The sequence below is a fragment of the Chlorocebus sabaeus genome, chromosome 25 (genome assembly GCF_047675955.1).
Source record: "Chlorocebus sabaeus isolate Y175 chromosome 25, mChlSab1.0.hap1, whole genome shotgun sequence".
NCBI classification, from domain to species: domain Eukaryota; kingdom Metazoa; phylum Chordata; class Mammalia; order Primates; family Cercopithecidae; genus Chlorocebus; species Chlorocebus sabaeus.
In genome coordinates, this window is record NC_132928.1 from 16,660,638 (window position 1) to 16,679,618 (window position 18,981).

General features: G+C 42.2%; 1 protein-coding gene across 1 annotated transcript in view; it reads right to left on the reverse strand.

Annotated features, from left to right (window-relative positions):
* FLVCR1 (FLVCR choline and heme transporter 1) overlaps positions 1–18,768 on the reverse strand; it is a 35,976-nt gene extending 17,208 nt beyond the window's left edge. The window contains exons 1-3 of the mRNA XM_007988489.3: positions 17,804–18,768; positions 13,459–13,603; positions 4,384–4,524 (exon numbers count right to left, since the gene is read on the reverse strand). Coding sequence (XP_007986680.1) covers positions 4,384–4,524; positions 13,459–13,603; positions 17,804–18,541 — 1,024 coding nt within the window. The 5' untranslated portion in view covers positions 18,542–18,768. The remainder of the gene's footprint in view (positions 1–4,383; positions 4,525–13,458; positions 13,604–17,803) is intronic.
* Positions 18,769–18,981: the final 213 nt, after the last annotated feature.

The following is an 18,981-nucleotide window of genomic DNA, read 5'->3' on the forward strand; positions in this document are numbered from 1 at the left end:
TAAATTTACAAGAAAAAGACAACCTCATTAAAAAGTGGGCAAAGGACATGAACAAACACTTGTCAAAAGACATTCATGTGGCCAAACATGAAAAAAAGCTCAACATCCCTGGTAATTACCGAAATGCAAATCAAAACCACAATGAGATACCATTTCATGCCAGTCAGAATGGCGATTATTAAAATGTCAAGAAACAACAGATGCTGGCGAGGCTGTGGAGAAAAAAGAACACTTTTACACTGCTGGAAGGAGTATAAATTAATTCAACCACTGTAGAAGACAGTGTGACAATTCCCAAGATATAGAAGCAGAAATACCATTTGACCCATCAATCCCATTACTGGGTATATACCCAAAGGAACATAAATCATTCTGTTATAAAGATATATGTACATGTATGTTTACTGCAGCAGTATTCACAATAGCAAAGACATGGAATCAACCCAAATGCCCATCAATAATAGACTGGATAAAGAAAACGTAGTATGTTTACACCATGGAATACTATACAGCCAAAAAGAAATGAGATCAGGCCGGGTGCGGTGGCTCATGCCTGTAATCCTGACACTTTGGGAGGCTGAGGCAGGTGGATCACCTGAGATCAGGAGTTCGAGACCAGCCTGACCACCATAGTGAAACCCTGTCTCTACTAAAAATACAAAAATTAGCCGGACATGTTGGCACATGCCTGTAATTCCAGCTACTCGGGAGGCTGAGGCAGGAGAATCACCTGAACCTGGGGGGCGGAGGTTGCAGTGAGCCGTGATTGTGTGCACTCCAGCCTGGGCAATAAGAGTGAAACTCTGTCTCAAAAAAAAAAAAAAAGAAATGAGATCATGTCCTTTGCAGGGACACGGATGGAGCTGGAAGCAGTTATTCTCAGCAAACTAAGGCAATAACAGAAAACCAAATACAACACGTTCTCACCTATAAGTGGGAGCGGAATGATGGACACATGGTGCACAAGGGTGGAAACAACAAACATTGAGACATTTTGGGTTTGGGAGAGGAAGAGCATCAGGAATAATAGCTAATGGATGCTAGGCTTAATACCTAGATGATGTCTGAGGTCAGGAATTCGAGACCAACCTGGCTAACATAGCAAAACCCCATCTCTACTAAAAACACAAAAATTAGCCAAGTGTGGTGGCACTTGCCTGTAGTCCCAGCTACTCGGGAAGCTGAGGCAAAAGAACTGCTTGAACCCGGGAAGTGGAGGTTGCAGTGAGCCAAGATCACGCCACTGCACTCCAGCCTGGGTGACAGAGTGAGAAACCAACAAAACCGAGATTGCAATTAACTTAATCATTTATGTATAGTCAAGGTTTTTGTTTTTTTGTTTTTTTCTCAGATGGAGTCTTGATCCGTCACCCAGGCTGGAATGCAGTGGCACGATCTCAGCATACTGCAACCTCTGCCTCCCGGGTTCAAGTGATTCTCCTGCCTCAGCCTCCCGAGTAGCTGGAACTACAGGTGCACACCACCATGCCCAGCTAATTTTTGTATTTTCAGTAGACACGGGGTTTTGCCATGTTAGCCAGGCTGGTCTTGAACTGGCCTCAAGTGATCCACCCACCTTGGCCTCCCAAAGTGTTAGGATTACAGGCGTGAGCCACTGTGCCCAGCCCCAGTAAGTATTAAGCGATGTGGTACAAAGACACCAAAACTTCACAGATACCTGAGTGTTCACTGAAGGCACAATCTAACACCCTCACTGGTGCTATTTTCTTCCTCCCCTTTGTCTATTCAAATCCAACCCACTCTTCAAGGCCCAGCTCAACCACTCCCTTCTGTGAGACTCTCCCTGCCATCCCCAGGACTTCCCTTCATTTATCCTTTCTCAATGATAGGTCTCAATGAAGGCCTTTGGCATGCACTTGCCATACAACTTATCTTGTGTTGTTATCCTTTTGATAAATACCGACTATATTGTTGCTTTCTTTTCAGATGTTTATATTATCTCCCCAGTTAGATGATCAATTTCCTATGGGCAGAAATCATATATCATGCCTCTTTCTAGCCACAAAACATCTAGAGCACTACTATACATTTAGTTGGTATTTGATAGTTATTGATGGAATAAATAAATAAAAGAATGAACACCAAAATGAACAATAAGTGAGGCAAAGATTAAGCTAGCTCTTGCAGGATTGCTTACAGAAAAAAGAAGCACATTTCCGATAAAAGAAATATTGGCACAAAATTACAGAGACTAGAATTAACAGTGTATATGCATGTGGAGATGTGTCTGTGTGTGTGTGCATGTGTGTGGGTGCTTGTATATGTCTGTGACAGGGGGTTGGTTATAAGTGTGGCTGAAAGAGAATTTTGTATTGGGAAAGTGAGTGATAAAAGAGTGATAACAAAAAGCCAGGCCAGATGCAGTGGCTCACACCTGTAATCCCAGTATTTTGGGAGGCAAAGGTGGGCAGATCACGAGGTCAGGAGTTTGAGACCAGCCTGATCAACATGGTGAAACCCCGCCTCTACTAAAAATACAAACATTAGCCGGGCATGGTGGCATGCGCCTGTAATCTCAGCTACTAGGGAGGCTGAGGCAGGAGAATTGTTTGAACCTGAGAGGTAGAGGTTGCAGTGAGCCGAGATTATGCTACTGTCCTCCAGCTTGGCGACAGAGCGAGACTCCGTCTCAAAAAAAAAAAAGAAAAAAGCCACCTTAAATGACAGGCAAAAGAAATTAATTTGCTCTACTATTTAACAATAAGCCACTATATTTTCTCTATATCTAATTAGGAATTTTAGGTTTAACCTAAACAAGGAGGTAACCAGCAAAATTAAGAAAACAAACTATGTCATGCAAAAGTATTAATATGTAAGGATGAGATGATACGGCATCTGGGATTTGCTTTAAAATATTCTAGGAAAGGCTGGGCGTGGTGGCTCACGCCTGTAATCCCAGCACTTTCGGAGGCCAAGGCGGGCAGATCACCTGAGGTCAGGTGTTTGAGACCAGCCTGGCCAACATGGTGAAACCCCATCTCTACTAAAAATATGAAAAATTAGCCAGGTGTGGTTGCGGGCACCTGTAATCCCAGCTACTCGGAAGGCTGAGGCAGGAGAATTGCTTGAACCTGGGAGGTGGAGGATACAATGAGCTGAGATCACACCACTGCACTCCAGTCTGGGCAACAAGAGTGAAACTCTGCCTCAAAAAAATACATTCCAGGAAAAAAATGGAGGAAATAGATGAAGCAAGAATGGCAAAATGTTGATAACTGTTGAAGCTGGATGATGGCATACATAGGACATAGGTATATAGGAATTTATTAGATTAAATGTTCAACTTTGGTGATGAGCAATTTCTACTAAAAAAAAAAAAAAAAAAAAAAAAGAACTAATCCTGGTAAAAATAGTTTAGGTCAGGACTTAATCTGCTATAACTTGTAAAACATTTATGTACCAGGGTTTGTATCCCCAAAAAATGTGAAACAGAGAATAGCAGTGAGTGATTTCTGGAGGCAAGTAAGACAGAAATAGGGAGTGCTGGTGTTCACGTAAATGGTGTTAACACAAGAAACAAAGAATGAACTGTCAGAAAACTCTGAAGAAAACCAAGTGTGTTGATGTCTGCAGTCAAACCTACAGTGTCAGGATGAATACCTGTCAGCTATCCCAAAAGAGCTGGAGAGAGAGAATTTTCTTAGATGTCAGAACTGGTTAAGGTGAGTTCCTTAATGTCTAGTTTTGACTGAGTCGTCAAAACAGATGCCAGCTTGCAGTGTCAAAGAAAGGTATTGCTGATAGCATTTCCCACATGCTTACACCAGTATAACTATAGTTCACAAATGGCCTAAAACACTCAATGAGAACTCACAAAAGAAGACTGAGTTTCTCTATTTGAGAACTACTTTTCTTTCTTTCTTTTTTTTGAGATAGTCTCACTCTGTTGCCCAGGCTGGAGTGCAGTGGTACAATCTTGGCTCACTGCAACCTCTGCCTTCTAGGTTCAAGCGATTCTCCTGCCTCAGCCACCCGAGTAGCTGGGATTACAGGTGTGTGCCATCATGCCCAGCTAATTTTTGTATTTTTAGTAGAGATGGGGTTTCACCGTGTTCACCAGGCTGGTCTCAAACTCCTGACATCAAGTGATCCACATACCTCGGCCAACCCAAGTGCTGGGATTACCAGCATGAGCCATCATGCCTGGCCAAAAACTACTTCTTAAAAATTATTATTTTTAAAAACATGTAAGAAGGTCCATCCTGGATTTTCTGCTTTTAGTTTAAAATTTAAATTCATGATTATGCTATAGAGTTAACAGGCCAATCTCATTGAAGTTCAAACCACTAGGTTATATGAAAAGAATTCACAATGCTGAAAGGCTCACACAGACATTAAAGAAAGTACAAGAAAACCACTTACCATAAGTGATCAACAGAAGGACAAAAGGAATGTTTTTAAACAGGTTTCTTATTGATTTCTTATAGGAGTACTCTTCAGGGGGACTGTCTTGAAGAGCTGCTTGAGCCTGACTTGGTGGATACCGAGGTTTTTCTTTGAAGGCTGAGAATACACATAAAAAGGATTATGTATATTTATGTACAATATGTTGTTATATATTACAATAAGTAATTAATTATATGTATCTTCCTTAGTGAGCAGACAGAATACAGTCTAAGTTTAAAGAGGTAGTATAAGTCTTTTATGGTTAGGGTTTTCATTTTCACTGATTTCTAAGTGAAGAATAGTTTAACACTGTCATCTCAGTTCTCTGAAACTGACTAAAACTCAGAGATACGGCCAATTTCACATAATGAACTACAAAACCATCAATAACATGCCACAACCTTGCTGACTGATTACTCTATTTACCTAAGACAGACTAATTTTTACTACATCAAATATTCAACAACTCTACTTTTAAATTCAGTTCAATCTGTAATTAGAGATAAACATGAAGGCTGGGCACAGTGGCTCATGCCTGTAATCCCAGCTCTTTGGGAGGCTGAAGCGGGAAGAACCCTTGAGCCTGGGAGGTCAAGGCTGCAGTGAGCTGTGACTGCGCCACTGCACTCCAGCCTGGGCAACAGAGCAGGACCCTCTCTCTCAAAAAAAAAAGGAAAATAGAAGAGAGAAATAAAAAATCAGATATGAGGAAGCCAATATACTATTGAACTTTTAAAGGACTTGAGTTAGTAACCATTTTCTTCTGAAATTTGATAGAAAGTTTATCATCTGATCCAACTGCACCTCTGGGATTGAAAAACTTCAGGTGGATTCATGGAAGCAGAGCTAGGTCTTACTAACTCACTTGAGCTGCATATGGAAAGGACAGGGGTAGAGCTAAGAGACATAAAAGTGTAGTATATGGTGTCTGACACTGTAAGTTTTAGCACTGTCCATTTCTAGTTAGAAATTTCACAGCCATCCCAGGCACACGTCTAGAGACCACCTTTTAGCTGTGCAGGAAAGGATCAACCAACTTTCCACAAAAGATGGCTACAGAGAGATTTCTTTAGGATTAGGCTAACCAGAAGTCAAGACTAATTCACAGGCCAGGCATGGTGCTCACTTTGGGAGGTCAAAGTGGAAGCATCACTTGAACAAGACTGTTGCTAGAAAAAAATTGTTTAAACTAGCTAGGCATGGCAGCATGCACCTATAATCCTAGCTACTTGTGAGGCTGAAGTGAGAGGATTGCTTCAGGATCGCTTCACTGAGCCCAGGAGTAAAGGCTGCAGTGAGCTGGGATCATCATATCACTACACTCTAGCCTAGGTGATAAAACAAGACCTTGTCTGTAAAAAACAAACAAAAAAACACAAAAAACTATTTACAGAAGGGCTGAACTGCTAAAATACGGTACAGCAGAAATTAATATCTAGTCTTTGTATTGACTCCAAACTTCAAAGTGTCTCAAAATTGTTAACTACAATAGTAGGACAATACTGTACTTCACTGAATCTAAAATACTCTAATGCTTGCAGTCAATGATCTTGCCAGGTATCAATAGAAGGTTTTCACATAACCATGTCTCAATTACCACAAATGTTAGATGCCACTGATTATTAAAGGCATCTTGATTTCAGAGATTTCATGAAAAAAGTATACCTCGGGATTGATGAAACAGGGTAAATTCAAAAAGTAAAAAGAAGCCCGGCACAGTGGCTCACACTTGTAATCCCAGCACTTTGGGAGGCCGAGGCAGGTGGATCATTTGAGGTCAGGAGTTTGAGACCAGCCTGGCCAACATGGTGAAACCCTATCTCTACAAAAAAATACAAAAATTAGCCAGGCATTAATGGTGGCACATGCCTGTAGTCCCAGCTGCTCGGGAGGCTGAGGCAGGAATTGCTTGAACCCAGGAGGTGGAGGTTGCAGTGAGCCACGATTGTGCTACTGCACTCCAGCCTGGGCAACGGAGTGAGACTGTCTCAAAAAACAAAACAAAACAAAAAAACAGAAAGAAAAAAGAAGGTAAATGGAATCAGAAAATAACATTGTTTAGGAATTTTTTTTAGAAATTAGGATTTTTCTGCCATCCTCAGCCAGACAATAAGAAAAAATATTTTTTAATAGAAATTAGGATTTCTTTTTTTTTAATTGGCTATTTCTTTCTTCCAACAAGGAAGACCTGCTTTGTAGTTTGAAAGAGGGTTAGATCTGATGGACCTATCAACTGGAATCATTTGGAAATTTAAAAATAATAAAGATTTTGAGATTCTACCCAAGGCTCAATGAATCAGAAACTCCAGGATGAAGCCAAAGAAACTGTTTTAAACACAAAACTCCCCAAATGCTTTTGAAAACCAGCCAGGGAGAAACAATCACTGGGAAAGTAAGAAATGACCCTTAAAATTTCCATGAAATACTGTAATTCTCTAATTTTCCTGTTTGCTGCTAAAAATGTTTTAAATTACAGTTCATTGCTGACCAACACATTAACTGTGATATAACTAAAACTTACCAAACTAAAATATACTTCTATTTTTACAGACCTCACAACTAATTAAAGTGGAGATATAACTCATAAATATTTACTTTTTAATATCCTTACATTGGAAGGCTGGTACACATAAAAGGTTTAAGTTGCAAATCCTCCTCTTCCTTTCATTCTATCTGATCTTGTACTGTTAGGATGTCTGTTGTCCTTTTCTGAGTCTCTTTGTATCCTAATCAGATAGGAAATATCTCTTTTTACTAAGAATGGTAATGCAGAACTCATATGGTTATAAAACGAAGTTTCAGAAAGTAAAAACTATGCTTACTAGGTAGTCATGGGCACTTAATGAATCTTAAGTCTCTTACTTTTTTATTTACCATGGCAAAATAAATCTAAATGGCTCAAATCTGAACTGAAATGCAAAAATGAAAGTACTTCTGACTTCTGGCTGGGCGCAGTGGCTCACGCCTGTAATCCCAGCACTTTGGGAGGTCTGAAGCGGGCAAATCACCAGAGGTCAGGAGTTGGAGACCAGCCTGGCCAACATGGCAAAAATCTGTCTCAAAACACAATAATTAGCCAGGGGTGGTGGGCGCCTTAATCCCAGCTACTTGGGAGGCTGAAGCAGGAGAATCGCTTGAACCAGGAGACGGAGGTTGCTGTGAGCTGAGGTCGCACCACTGCACTCCAGCCTGGTCGACAGAGTGAAACTGTGTCTCAAAAATGAAAAGAAAAGAAAATACTTCTTACCAGTCCTTAAATCCACTACACTTATTTTTTTTTTAATACAAGAGTTATCTTTTAGTTTCAGGAAGTCAAACTATCTTTTGGCAAAAATCAAGCCTGTATTTACCAGCTACATGTTGTAGGAAAGCCGAACTGAAGTCTACTTGAAGAAAGAGAAACAAAAAGCCACGGATCTATGACCTTGTTTACGCCTAGCGGCTACTTTTAAAGGATGAAATATGGCTGCTTCTTTCTCCTTTGAAACAGAAAAATAATAGCTTTCTATTGTCTTCTCCCAACCAAAAATTTGCACCAATAAATTGATTATTTGAAGCAGTTATTCTCCACTTCTGGCGTTAGTCTTATAAAGTAGCCAAAATATTCTCAAGCACCACATTCAAACTTTTCCTCCTGTGATGAATATGTTGTAAATCTATTGCTGTTTAGGGCCACTTTTACTTCTTAAAATCATATTTTAACATTTTTAAAATTTCATTATTTGTCCCTGTGTGATTCAGGCATATATTACATATATTAGGTTATTAAAAGACAAATAAATGTTTGAATCCTGGCTCTGCCTCAGCTCACTGTATGACTTTGAGGAAGTAAATCCCTGTCTCTCGCCTTTACAGCTTTCTCATCCATAAAATGTAAATAACAATAACAAGCTGTTATGAAGATTACATGATACAATATATGTAAAATAATTCTGTAATTATCAAGTGCAACACAAAATATATTGTCTTTTTTGGACGTTTATTTATTTTAAAAAATCAGAGACTACCTCAGGAGCTTGAAATTCTTACAGACTAAGTTAAATGTATTTCTGTTAAAAGTATGCAGCCGGGCCGCGCATGGTGGCTCACGCCTATAATCCCAGCACTTTGGGAGGCCGAGACAGGCGGATCACCTGAGGTCAGGAGTTTGAGACCAGCCTGACCAACATGGAGAAACCCTGTCTCTACTAAAAACACAAAATTAGCCATGTGTGGTGGCGCCCTCCTGTAATTCCAGCTACTCAGGAGGCTGAGGCAGAATGGCTTGAATCCGGGAGGCGGAGGTTGCGGTGAGCCGAGATCGCGTCACTGCACTCCAGCCAGGGCAACAAGAGCTAAACTCTGTCTCAAAATAAAATGAAATAAAGTTTATTTGTTTTTGTTTTTGTTTTTTTTGGGGGGGGGGGGCGAACAGAGTCTCACTCTGTCGCCCAGGCTGGAGTGCAGTGGCGTGATCTCGGCTCACTGCAAGCTCCGCCTCCTGGGTTCAGGCCATTCTCCTGCCTCAGTCTCCCGAGTAGCTGGGACTACAGGCGCCCGCCACCACACCCGGTTAATTTTTTGTATTTTTAGTAGAGACAGGGTTTCACCGTGTCAGCCAGGGTGGTCTCAATCTCCTGACCTCGTGATCCGCCTGCCTCGACCTCCCAAAGTGCTGGGATTACAGGCGTGAGTCACCGCGCCCGGCCAAAATAAAGTTTATAGATATCCTGAATTAAGAATCAAAAGCAGCTGGGCATGGTGACTCATGCCTGTAATCCCTGCACTTTGGGAGCCCAAGGCAAGCTGGGAACAGCCTAGGCAACATGGTGAAACCCTGTTTACAAAAAATATAAAAATTAGCCAGGCATGGTGGCGCACACCTGTAGTCCCAGCTACTCAGAGGGCTGAGGTAGGAAGATTGCTTGAGTCTGGTCAGGAGATCGAGGGTGCAGTGAGCTGAGATTGTGCCACTGCACTCCAGCCTGGGTGACAGGGTGAGACCCCATCTCTTAAAAAAGAATCAAAAGTAAAATTATACACACATTATATGCTTATGTGTTTAAGTAAATTAATATTAAATATTTTTATTGTGATTACTTTTGGCTTCTGTCATCCACTCAATTTAGTGAATCAGGAAAGGTTGTTTTTTTTTTTGTTTTTTTTTTTTTTTTTTTTTTTTTGAGACGGAGTGGCGCGTTCTCGGCTCACTGCAAGCTCCGCCTCCCGGGTTTACGCCATTCTCCTGCCTCAGCCTCCCGAGTAGCTGGGACTACAGGCGCCCGCCGCCACGCCCGGCTAATTTTTTGCATTTCTGGTAGAGACAGGGTTTCACCCTGTTAGCCAGGATGGTCTCGATCTCCTGACCTCGTGATCCACCCGCCTTGGCCTCCCAAAGTGCTGGGATTACAGGCGTGAGCCACCACGCCCGGCCTGACAGGAAAGTATTTTAATTGACACGAGTTAAACGACATAGTTTACTGCTCTGCTGCACAAGAACAGCTTTTAAATACAACAGCATTACCACTCATGCAAGAATCTGAATTCGAACAAAAAATAGGCTCAGTAAAAATTAAAATGATATATTTTTATCTGTAACTTTTATATATGGAGTTAAATTGTCTAGGCTTAAATCTGACCTTCCGTGCTTACTATGACCTTGGACAAATTAGATTTAACTAAATTCTGTGTCTCAGTTTCCTCGTCTATAAAATGGGAATAATATTGGTACCTTCCTCATACAGTCATGAGGATTAAATGATATACAGCATGTATATCATTTAATGTATAGAGGTAAGCCTCTAAACACGTTTGGTACATATCAACAAACCAAATATTTGAGGATATAAGAGAGTTCTCCTAATAGGAATAGTATTAGTGTGAAATTCAGTGGAATACTTGGGTTAATTCCTGGAAACACTAGATGGATTATACTCAATATAAGCTCCATGAGGGAGAGGAACAGAATTACATGGCATGAACCTTTGAGACAATATTTTAAGTAGACTGCTATCAATTTAGTACATGTCACATTGCTGAAAAACCTTAACAAAATTAAATTATTTTGTAAGAATTTGGTGGGACTTCCAAAGTAACTATGGGTAGAATTTAGAGAGAAGTAAAATCACCTTTTAGTAATTAAGGAACTTTATTTGGTTGATTTTACTTGATTTTTAAAATAATCCAAAGTTTGCTCAACAGCAAATATTTGGGAACGAGGAAAACAAGTACATGTTCTATTTAAATGTCACAATTTTCAACTTAAGACTTTCATATCACAACTACATATTATCTTGCTTTTATAATATGTTTGGGATCATAAAATTAAAATTAGAGTCCTCCAAGCAAAAATTGACCAAGAGTCTTTTTTTAAAGGCATTTTTCCCATTATTTTCCCCTCATTTCTATTTCCATTCTCTACCTGTAGGCCATGAGTACATAATTAGTTAAGTACATAATTAGCTCTCTCTTTTAATTTCTCAAATAACAAAGGGTAATATGCCAATAGTCATACCTATTATTATAATAACATTCTTGGTCTCCCTCCTTCAACAAGTAAAAATCTTATATTTGTAGCAGTTTAAACATACACACATCACATGTATGATTTTGTGATATCTTACATGCAATCTCTTACTTTCTCACTTATTTCTGAGACAAGCAATTGAAGAGGATTTAAAAAAAAAAAAAAAAAAAAGGAAAACTGGAATTTATGTGAAGACACAAAAGCAATCAAAAGAAAGAGAATTTTGGCCGGGTGCAGTGGCTCACGCCAGTAATCCCAGCGCTTTGTGAGGTCGAGACAGGCGGATTGTTTGAGGTCCGGAGTTCGAGACCAGACTGGCCAACATGGTGAAACCCCGTCTCTACTGAAAACACACAAAAAATGGCTGGGCTTCGTGGCTCAGGCCTGTAATCCCAGCACTTTGGGAGGCCAAGGCAGGCGCATCACCTGAGGTCAGAAGTTCGAGATCAGTCTGGCCAACATGGTGAAACCCTGTCTCTACTAAAAATACAAAACTTAGCCAGGCATGGTGGCATGCGCCTGTGATCTCAGCTACTTGGGAGGTTGAGGCGCGAGAATTCCTTGAACCTGGGAGGCAGAGGTTGCAGTAAGTCGAAACTGCACCCCTGCACTCCAGCCTGGCTGACAGAGCAAGACTCTGTCTCAAAAAAAAAAAAAAAAAAAAAAACCCACAAAAAATTAGCCAAGTGCGGTGGCAAACGCCTGTAATTCCAGGGAGGGAGGCTGAGGCATGAAAACTGCTTGAACCCAGGAGGCAGAGATTGCAGTGAATCCAGATAGCGCCACTGCCCTCCAGCCTGGGTGACAGAGCAAGACTCCGTCTCGATAAAAAAAAAAAAAAGAGAGAGAATTCTATACTTTAAAAATCCCTATTGCTGGCCGGGCACAGTGGCTCTTCCCTATAATCCCAGCACTTTGGGAGGCTGAGGCAGGTGGATCGTTTGAGGTCAGGAGTTCAAGACCAACCTGGCCAACATGGTGAAACCCTGTCTCTACTGAAAATACAAAAATTAGCTGGGCATGGTGGTGCATGCCTGTAAGCCCAGCTACTCGGGAGGCTGAGGCAGGAGAATCACTTGAACCCAGCAGGTAGAGGCTTCAGTGAGCTGAGATCATGCCACTGCACTCCGGCCTGGGTGACAGAGCGAGACTCTGTATCAAAAAAACAAAACAAAACAAAACAAAACAAAAAATCCCTATTGCAAATGGAAGGTCCATTTATGCAAAATGTATTTCCTATTTCATCTAGCAAATCAAACATGGCTACCAGAAAAGTAGACTTAATAATTTTGGTGTTTTTTTTTTTAAGAATACAAATTTCTTTTAAAACTTTGCTAAACTGCTAAAATAGGATAGGAATAATGTGTCCTTTTTAGTAGTCTGCACATCACAAATATGCCATTCCCTAACTAACTGAAAACAAAAACCAATAAGTGGATTAGACATGTTGGAATACTTCATATGATACCAAGAGAACATTCTGCTCATTATATTAAGGGAAATTAAGTATGTGGGCTGACCTTCCTGTACCTGGATCCTGCAGTTCATCTACCAAGGCAGTCTCTATTCAAACACTCTAGAATGTTCAGCATACATTTCTTTGAAAACTAAGGATTTTATATCTGGAGATCATAAAATATGAATTTTCCGTTACTATTATAGCCATTGTAAAAACGAGTATATAAATTTTGAAACTCCAGCTATATTGAAATTATAAATTTGAATGATTAAAAGATAGCATTTCAACTTTATTAGTTATTTTCCTCTTCAAATCAGTTTCAGATATGAGTGCCTAAAGGGCAATATTATAGTTATGCTAGCAGCTATATTACTTAAATAAACCTTACCTATCCTTTTCCCTGAAATCAAAAGTTTCCCATTAAAAATAAACTTTAAAAAGCAGACCTTCCCAAAGCTTCTTCCAAACTGATGATGGCTGCTTGCAGCTGATTTTGACTGACTGCTTCAAGAGACAGGCCCAGACGAGAGGACTCAGTGACGGGTGGTGGCAGCCGTGCTTTGCTGGAGTGGCCTAACAAGTAGATAGTTGCCACAGTTTGAAATTCTGCTGAACAGCTGCTGCCCAGGACCATTCACTAGTCAACATTTTCAGATCCAGTTAATTGTTAAATTGGAAATCCTTGGGAGAAGCATTACCAGAAAGACCATAGCCTACGGGCATCACTTCAAAGTATGGCAAGAACTTTTTCCTGGCTAGGTAGGCATAAAAGGCATAAGATGCAGATCATGTAGGCGAATATGGGAAGAGGAGGCAGGTAATATATTTGAAACCAACAGTTACCAAGAAGAAAAGTTAGTAGAGAGATAAATGAATTAGTCCTCAAACGCTTTACGATGTGAAAACAGATGTAGTGGGCCATAACATCCCTAGGGTTGTAGCATTCGTTACCTGAGCAAGACAGGGCATGGAAGAATGAAACAAGCATATGACACTTGAGATATTATCAACAAAAATTTCCAGAGTTAGTCATCTTCAAATTTCTATCATGCATTCATTTAAGCTTTAGGGAAAGTAATTCACTTACCAATTGCTGTTAAAATAAATAAAAGTGTGGCAACAGCTGATGTTCCATAAAACATGGTGCTGATATTATAAGCCAGGAGATTTGTGTCATTCTGTGTGTTGGGTACTAAAACTGGTGGTAGCAAAAAGCCAACTGCAGTTCCAAGCTGAAAAACACATAGTCCTGTTAACAGCTATTATCATTAGAGAAAAAAGTAAAAGCTGGCAATTAACAGAACATAAAGAGGATAGCTGGTGTTTATAAAGGTGCTTTGAAAATTAAACTATTATGCTCTCTTGTGTTTTTTTTTGTTTTTGTTTTTTTTGAGACAAAGTCTCACTCCGTCACCCAGGCTGGAGTGCAGTGATGCAATCTTGGCTCACTGCAACCTGTCCCTCCCAGGTTCAAGTGATTCTCCTGCCTCAGCCTCCTGAGTAGCTGGGATTACAGGCGCACACCACCACGCCCAGCTAATTTTTGTATTTTTAGTACAGACGGGGTTTCACCATGTTGGTCAGGCTGGTGTCGAACTCCTGACCTCATGATCTGCCTGCCTCGGCCTCCCAAAGTGCTGGGATTACAGACATGAGCCACTGCACCCAGCCTAAACTACTATGTTCCAATGTCTTTTTTACTATTGTATTGTTAAAGGGAAATTGCTGACCAATAGCTTTCCTATTCAAAAAACATTTACTGAGTTCCCACCATCTGAGTGATGCTGCTATCAAGCTGTGTAATATACAGTCCTTGCCCTGTAGATGCTTACAAAAGGGGAATAAGAATATGCAAAATAAGGCTGACAAAAGATGACCTACAGAATAAGAAAGTATTTGTAAATTATATATCTGATCAGGGTATAGCTTCCAGAATCTATAAATAACAATTACAACTCAACAACAAAAAAGCAATATCCCAATTTAAAAATGGGCAAAAAACTTGAAGAGACATTTCTCCAAAGATATACAAATGGTCAATAAACATTTGAAAACATGCCCAAATCAAAACTATAAGATACCACTCCACACCAGGTAGCATGGCTACTATAATAATAATAATAGCAATAGGAAAGTGTTGGCAAGAATGTGGACAAATTGGAACCCTTGAAAACTGCTGGTGAAACTATAAAATGGTGCAGCCACTGCAGACAAGTTTGGCAGTTCCTTAATAAGTTTAACATAGAATTACCATATGACCTAGCAATTCTACCTCTAGGTATATGTCCCAAAAACTGAAAACAGAAATTCAAACAAGTAATTATATATGAATGTTCATAGCAGCCCTATTATCCAAAAGGTGAAAATAACACAAACGTTTATCAACAGATAAGTGAGTAAACAAAACGTTGTATATTCATACAATGAAATTATTCAGCTATTAAAAAGGAATGAAGTACTGATACAGTGCTACAACATGGATGAACTTTGCAAATAAGCTAAGTGACAGAAGCCAGACACAAAAGGTCACCTACTGTATGATTCCATTTATATGAAATATTCAGAACAAAACAGGTCAATCCACAGAAAGAGAAAGGAGATTAGTACTTGCCACAGGCTAGGGGAGGGGGCAATGGTGGGGAAGTGACTGTTTAGTAGGTATTGGGTCTTCTTTGGGGGTGGATAAAAATGTTTTGAAACTAGATAGAAGTAACAGTTGCACAACACTGTAAATGCACTAAATGCCACTGAATTGTACACATTAAAATGGTTAGTTTCATGTTATGTGAATTTTAACTCAATAAAAAATATGGCTAAATATCATAATCACAACAAGAATTAAAATCAAACTATTAGGAGGTTCAATGAAGGAAGGTTTTTAGGAGGAAGATTTTTAGGAGGAAGGGCATGAAGAGAAAGGGCTCAAGAAAGGAGTCTGAGGCACAGAGAGTCACAATTATCATATATTTCATTTGCTGCCTTACAAAAAGCTGGATAGAGAGAATACAACTGGTAATTACAAGACAGTGTGGTAATACAGAACTGTGATTGAGACATAAAGAGGGCCAAGACTGGGAAGACCACGTAATTTACTTTCCATCTAGAACACTCTTCAGAATGAAAGGGACTTCATTAGTAATTATACCAGACAACAGGTGTACCACCTGGACTATCCCAGGCAAACTGGGACATATGATCATGGTAGTTAAGAGAGTACTTTGGGGGAGCACCTTACACAGAAATATTATTCAGCTATCAAAAAGAATGAAGTAAAAGAAATGGGGTTCAGAAAAAGTTCCTGGAGGAGCAAAGATCTGAGTAAGAAATTGGAGTTAGTCAAGTGAAGAAATATTCCAAGTCAATAGGACATTACATACAAGGCCAGGAGGGAAAGGGCATGACCTTGTGAGAAACTGTAAGTATGCACAGTTCCGCATAGAGCAGAGAAAGCATACGTCTGTGGGGACAGGGGTTGAGGAGACAGATAAAGCGGAAGGGCTGGCAGGAGGCAGATCTGGAGGGTACCATATGTTGCATTAGTGTTTGAATTTTATCCTAAGGATAACAGAAGCCACTGCAGGAGTAAGGATGTGCCCCGAACAGATTCACACATGTAAAAGACCACACTGGATGAATGTGGAGAACAGAGGGAATCGGGCAAGGGCTACAGATAGGGAGGATAATTAGCAAGCTCCGGCCCAAACCAAGACAGTGGCATTAGAGATAAAGGGAAATGAGCAAGGAGAAAGCAATTTTGAGTGATGTGTTCCCATGAGATATCCAAGTAGACTACCCAGCTGGCCAGTATCCGTATGAGTCTGAAGCTCCTTTATTTATTCAACATGGTTTTAAGGAGAGTAATAAATGCTGGTGATAGAGTTGTGTGCATTCAGACCACATGCCTATTTTCATGAAACTTACAATCTAATGGTGGGGATGGGAGAAGAGTAATAGGTAAGTGACATAAACGTGTAAACAATAACATATAAGACAGGGATGAGTGCTATAAGGAGAATTAAAATAATGTAAAGAGAGTGACTGGGCAACTCTAAATGGGATCAAGAAATGCTACTGAATATTTAAAATGAATTTAAACTGAGAGATGTGTGACAAAAAGAATCTAATCATGGCCAGGCGTGGTGGCTCACACCTGTAATCCCAGCACTTCGGGAGGCAGAGGTGGGCAGAGAGCTTGAGCTCAGGAGTTCGAGACCAGCATGAGCAACATGGAGAAACCCCATTTCTACAAAAAAACAAACAACAACAACAAAAAAAACTTTATAATAGCTTCTGTCCAAACCTGCAGATGCAACCAACTCAAGTATCAGTCATAAATTGTTTTGGACACACAAACAACTATAGTTCAACCTACTCCATCTTCTGTACTTTTAGATTAGGGAAATGGCTATAAAGCAATAAGCATGTAGATTCTGGTGCCTCGGCCACCTGAGTAGCTAGGATTACAGGCATGCACCACCATGCGCCACTAATTTTTGTGTATTTGGTTTTGCCATGTTGGCCAGGCCAGTCTCAAACTCCTGGCCTTGATCAAGTGATCTGCCTGCCTCAGCCTCCCAAAGTGCTGAGATTACAGGCATGAGCCACCACGCCCAGCCCAGAACTGTTAGTTAGCAGTCATTTATGTGTTCTTTATGTGCTAGGCACTGTGCTGACTGTTAATAAATGAAATTAAAAGGGAGCTGTTCACAATGACCTCTCAAAATGGAAACAATCTTTCCAGAATCCAATACCTTCCTTTCACAAAGAATACACTGGTGACAAAAATAATACCTACCCAAGTCTTGTTTATTACTGCATTGACAAGTTTTCTATGTTAGGCATAAACAAGCCAATACAGTTAATTATTATTATTATTATGGTTACAGTTTATTATTATTATTATTTGAGATACAGTCTCACTCTGTTACCCAAGCTGGAATGCAAAGGTGTGATCTCCACTCACTGCAACCTCCACCTCCCAGATTCAAGAGATTCTCCTGCCTCAGCCTCCTGAGTAGGTGGGACTACAGGTGCCTGCGAGCAGGCCCGGCTAATTTTTGTATTTTTAATAGAGACGGGGTTTCCTCATGTTGCCCAGGCTGGTCTGGAACTCCGAACTTCAAGTGATCCACCCACCTCGGCCTCCCAAAGTGGCGGGATTACAGGTGTGTGCCACCGCACCCGGCCCAGTTAATTATTTTACAGGTAATTTTCTAAGCAAGATGACAAGGTGGTTTGGAAAATTCTGTCCTTACAAAGAAATTTATAGCCCTCTTCAATCTAAGACCGTCCGGAAGTCTATTTAACGGTCGTATCTCCTCTTTTATGGACAAATACCTCCTGGGGCAGTTCATCCACACAGGCCATAGTTCCCACGGCCTATGACATTTTCTGTCTTCTAAGGATCTTTCATCTACCACTCCAGTCCTTACCTGATTGCCCAGCACGGCGGTGGCACAAGCTGTGGACACCTCTTTGGGCCCAAACCACACTGAGGCGATGCGGGAGGGCAAGCCCAGGATGAACACCTGGGCCACGGAGCACAGGCACTGGCCCAACATGGTGACCCAGAAGAGATGCTGCTGCACACTGCCGCACTTGATCCAGGCACCCAGGCAGTTGAGGCCGGAGCCCAGCAGGGCGGTGAGCCGCAGGCCTCTGGTGTCCAGCAGCCAGGTGGCCGGGAAGATGAGGGGCACGTAGGCCACCATGTACACCATGGACAGCCAGTCGATGCACAGCAAGGTGACACCGTAGAAGCCCCCGAAGACGTTGCTGATGATGCTGTACTGGATCCACTGAAAGGCGTTTACCAGCGAGTACAGGCTGAAGATCAGGAGCACCACGAAGCGCCGCGGGGAGAGCGCCGTCCGGGGCAGCGGGGTGCTCTCGGCCCCCGGGGTCTCCGCTCCCGCGCCCGCAGGCAGCAGCCGGGCCTGGGTCTCCTCTTCTGCAGCCAGCGGAGTCTGAGGCCCGCCCAGAACTCCCGAGGCGGCAGCGAGGCTGTCCCGGGGGGCCCCGTTCACCGGGAAGGTGCCCGCTTTGGGCCCGTTCTGCGGCTCCACGCTCTCCTTCCCAGCGGGCGCGCCCCTCGGCAACGGGAGGTATCCTTTCGCCAGCGGGTGTCCGGGCGCCACCGCCGCCCCCTCCTCATCGTCTGGCCGCGCCATATCCCTGGCTCCCGGGCGCCACCTCGCTCCCCCTCCCCACTCCCCGACTCCGCTCCCCGGGTCCACAGCCCGAGGTCCTCCTGGGACCCCACCTCCACCCCCTCGGCCCACCGCTCCTTCCCCGGTGGCGCGCGCCACGAACCGCAATCCGCGCTGCAGTGTGAACAGGTGAAGGCGTCCTCCCAGGCGCCGCGCGGCAGTCACCCCTCGTCTGGTCCCGCCCCTAGAGTCGCGCGTCCCGCATGACGACGGCCCTCCGGCCAGTCAGCGCGCACCTTTGCCCGGCGCGAGAGCCAATCGGGGAGCTGCCGGGCGCGAACTGAGGGAGGCAGGGGAGGAAAGCGGGCTGGAAGCACTTGCTGACGTTTTCCTGCCCGGAAGAATGCATGGCCCGGGGTCCTTTGCACCTGAGGGTGGGCGGGAGGCGGCCCCGCGGGTTG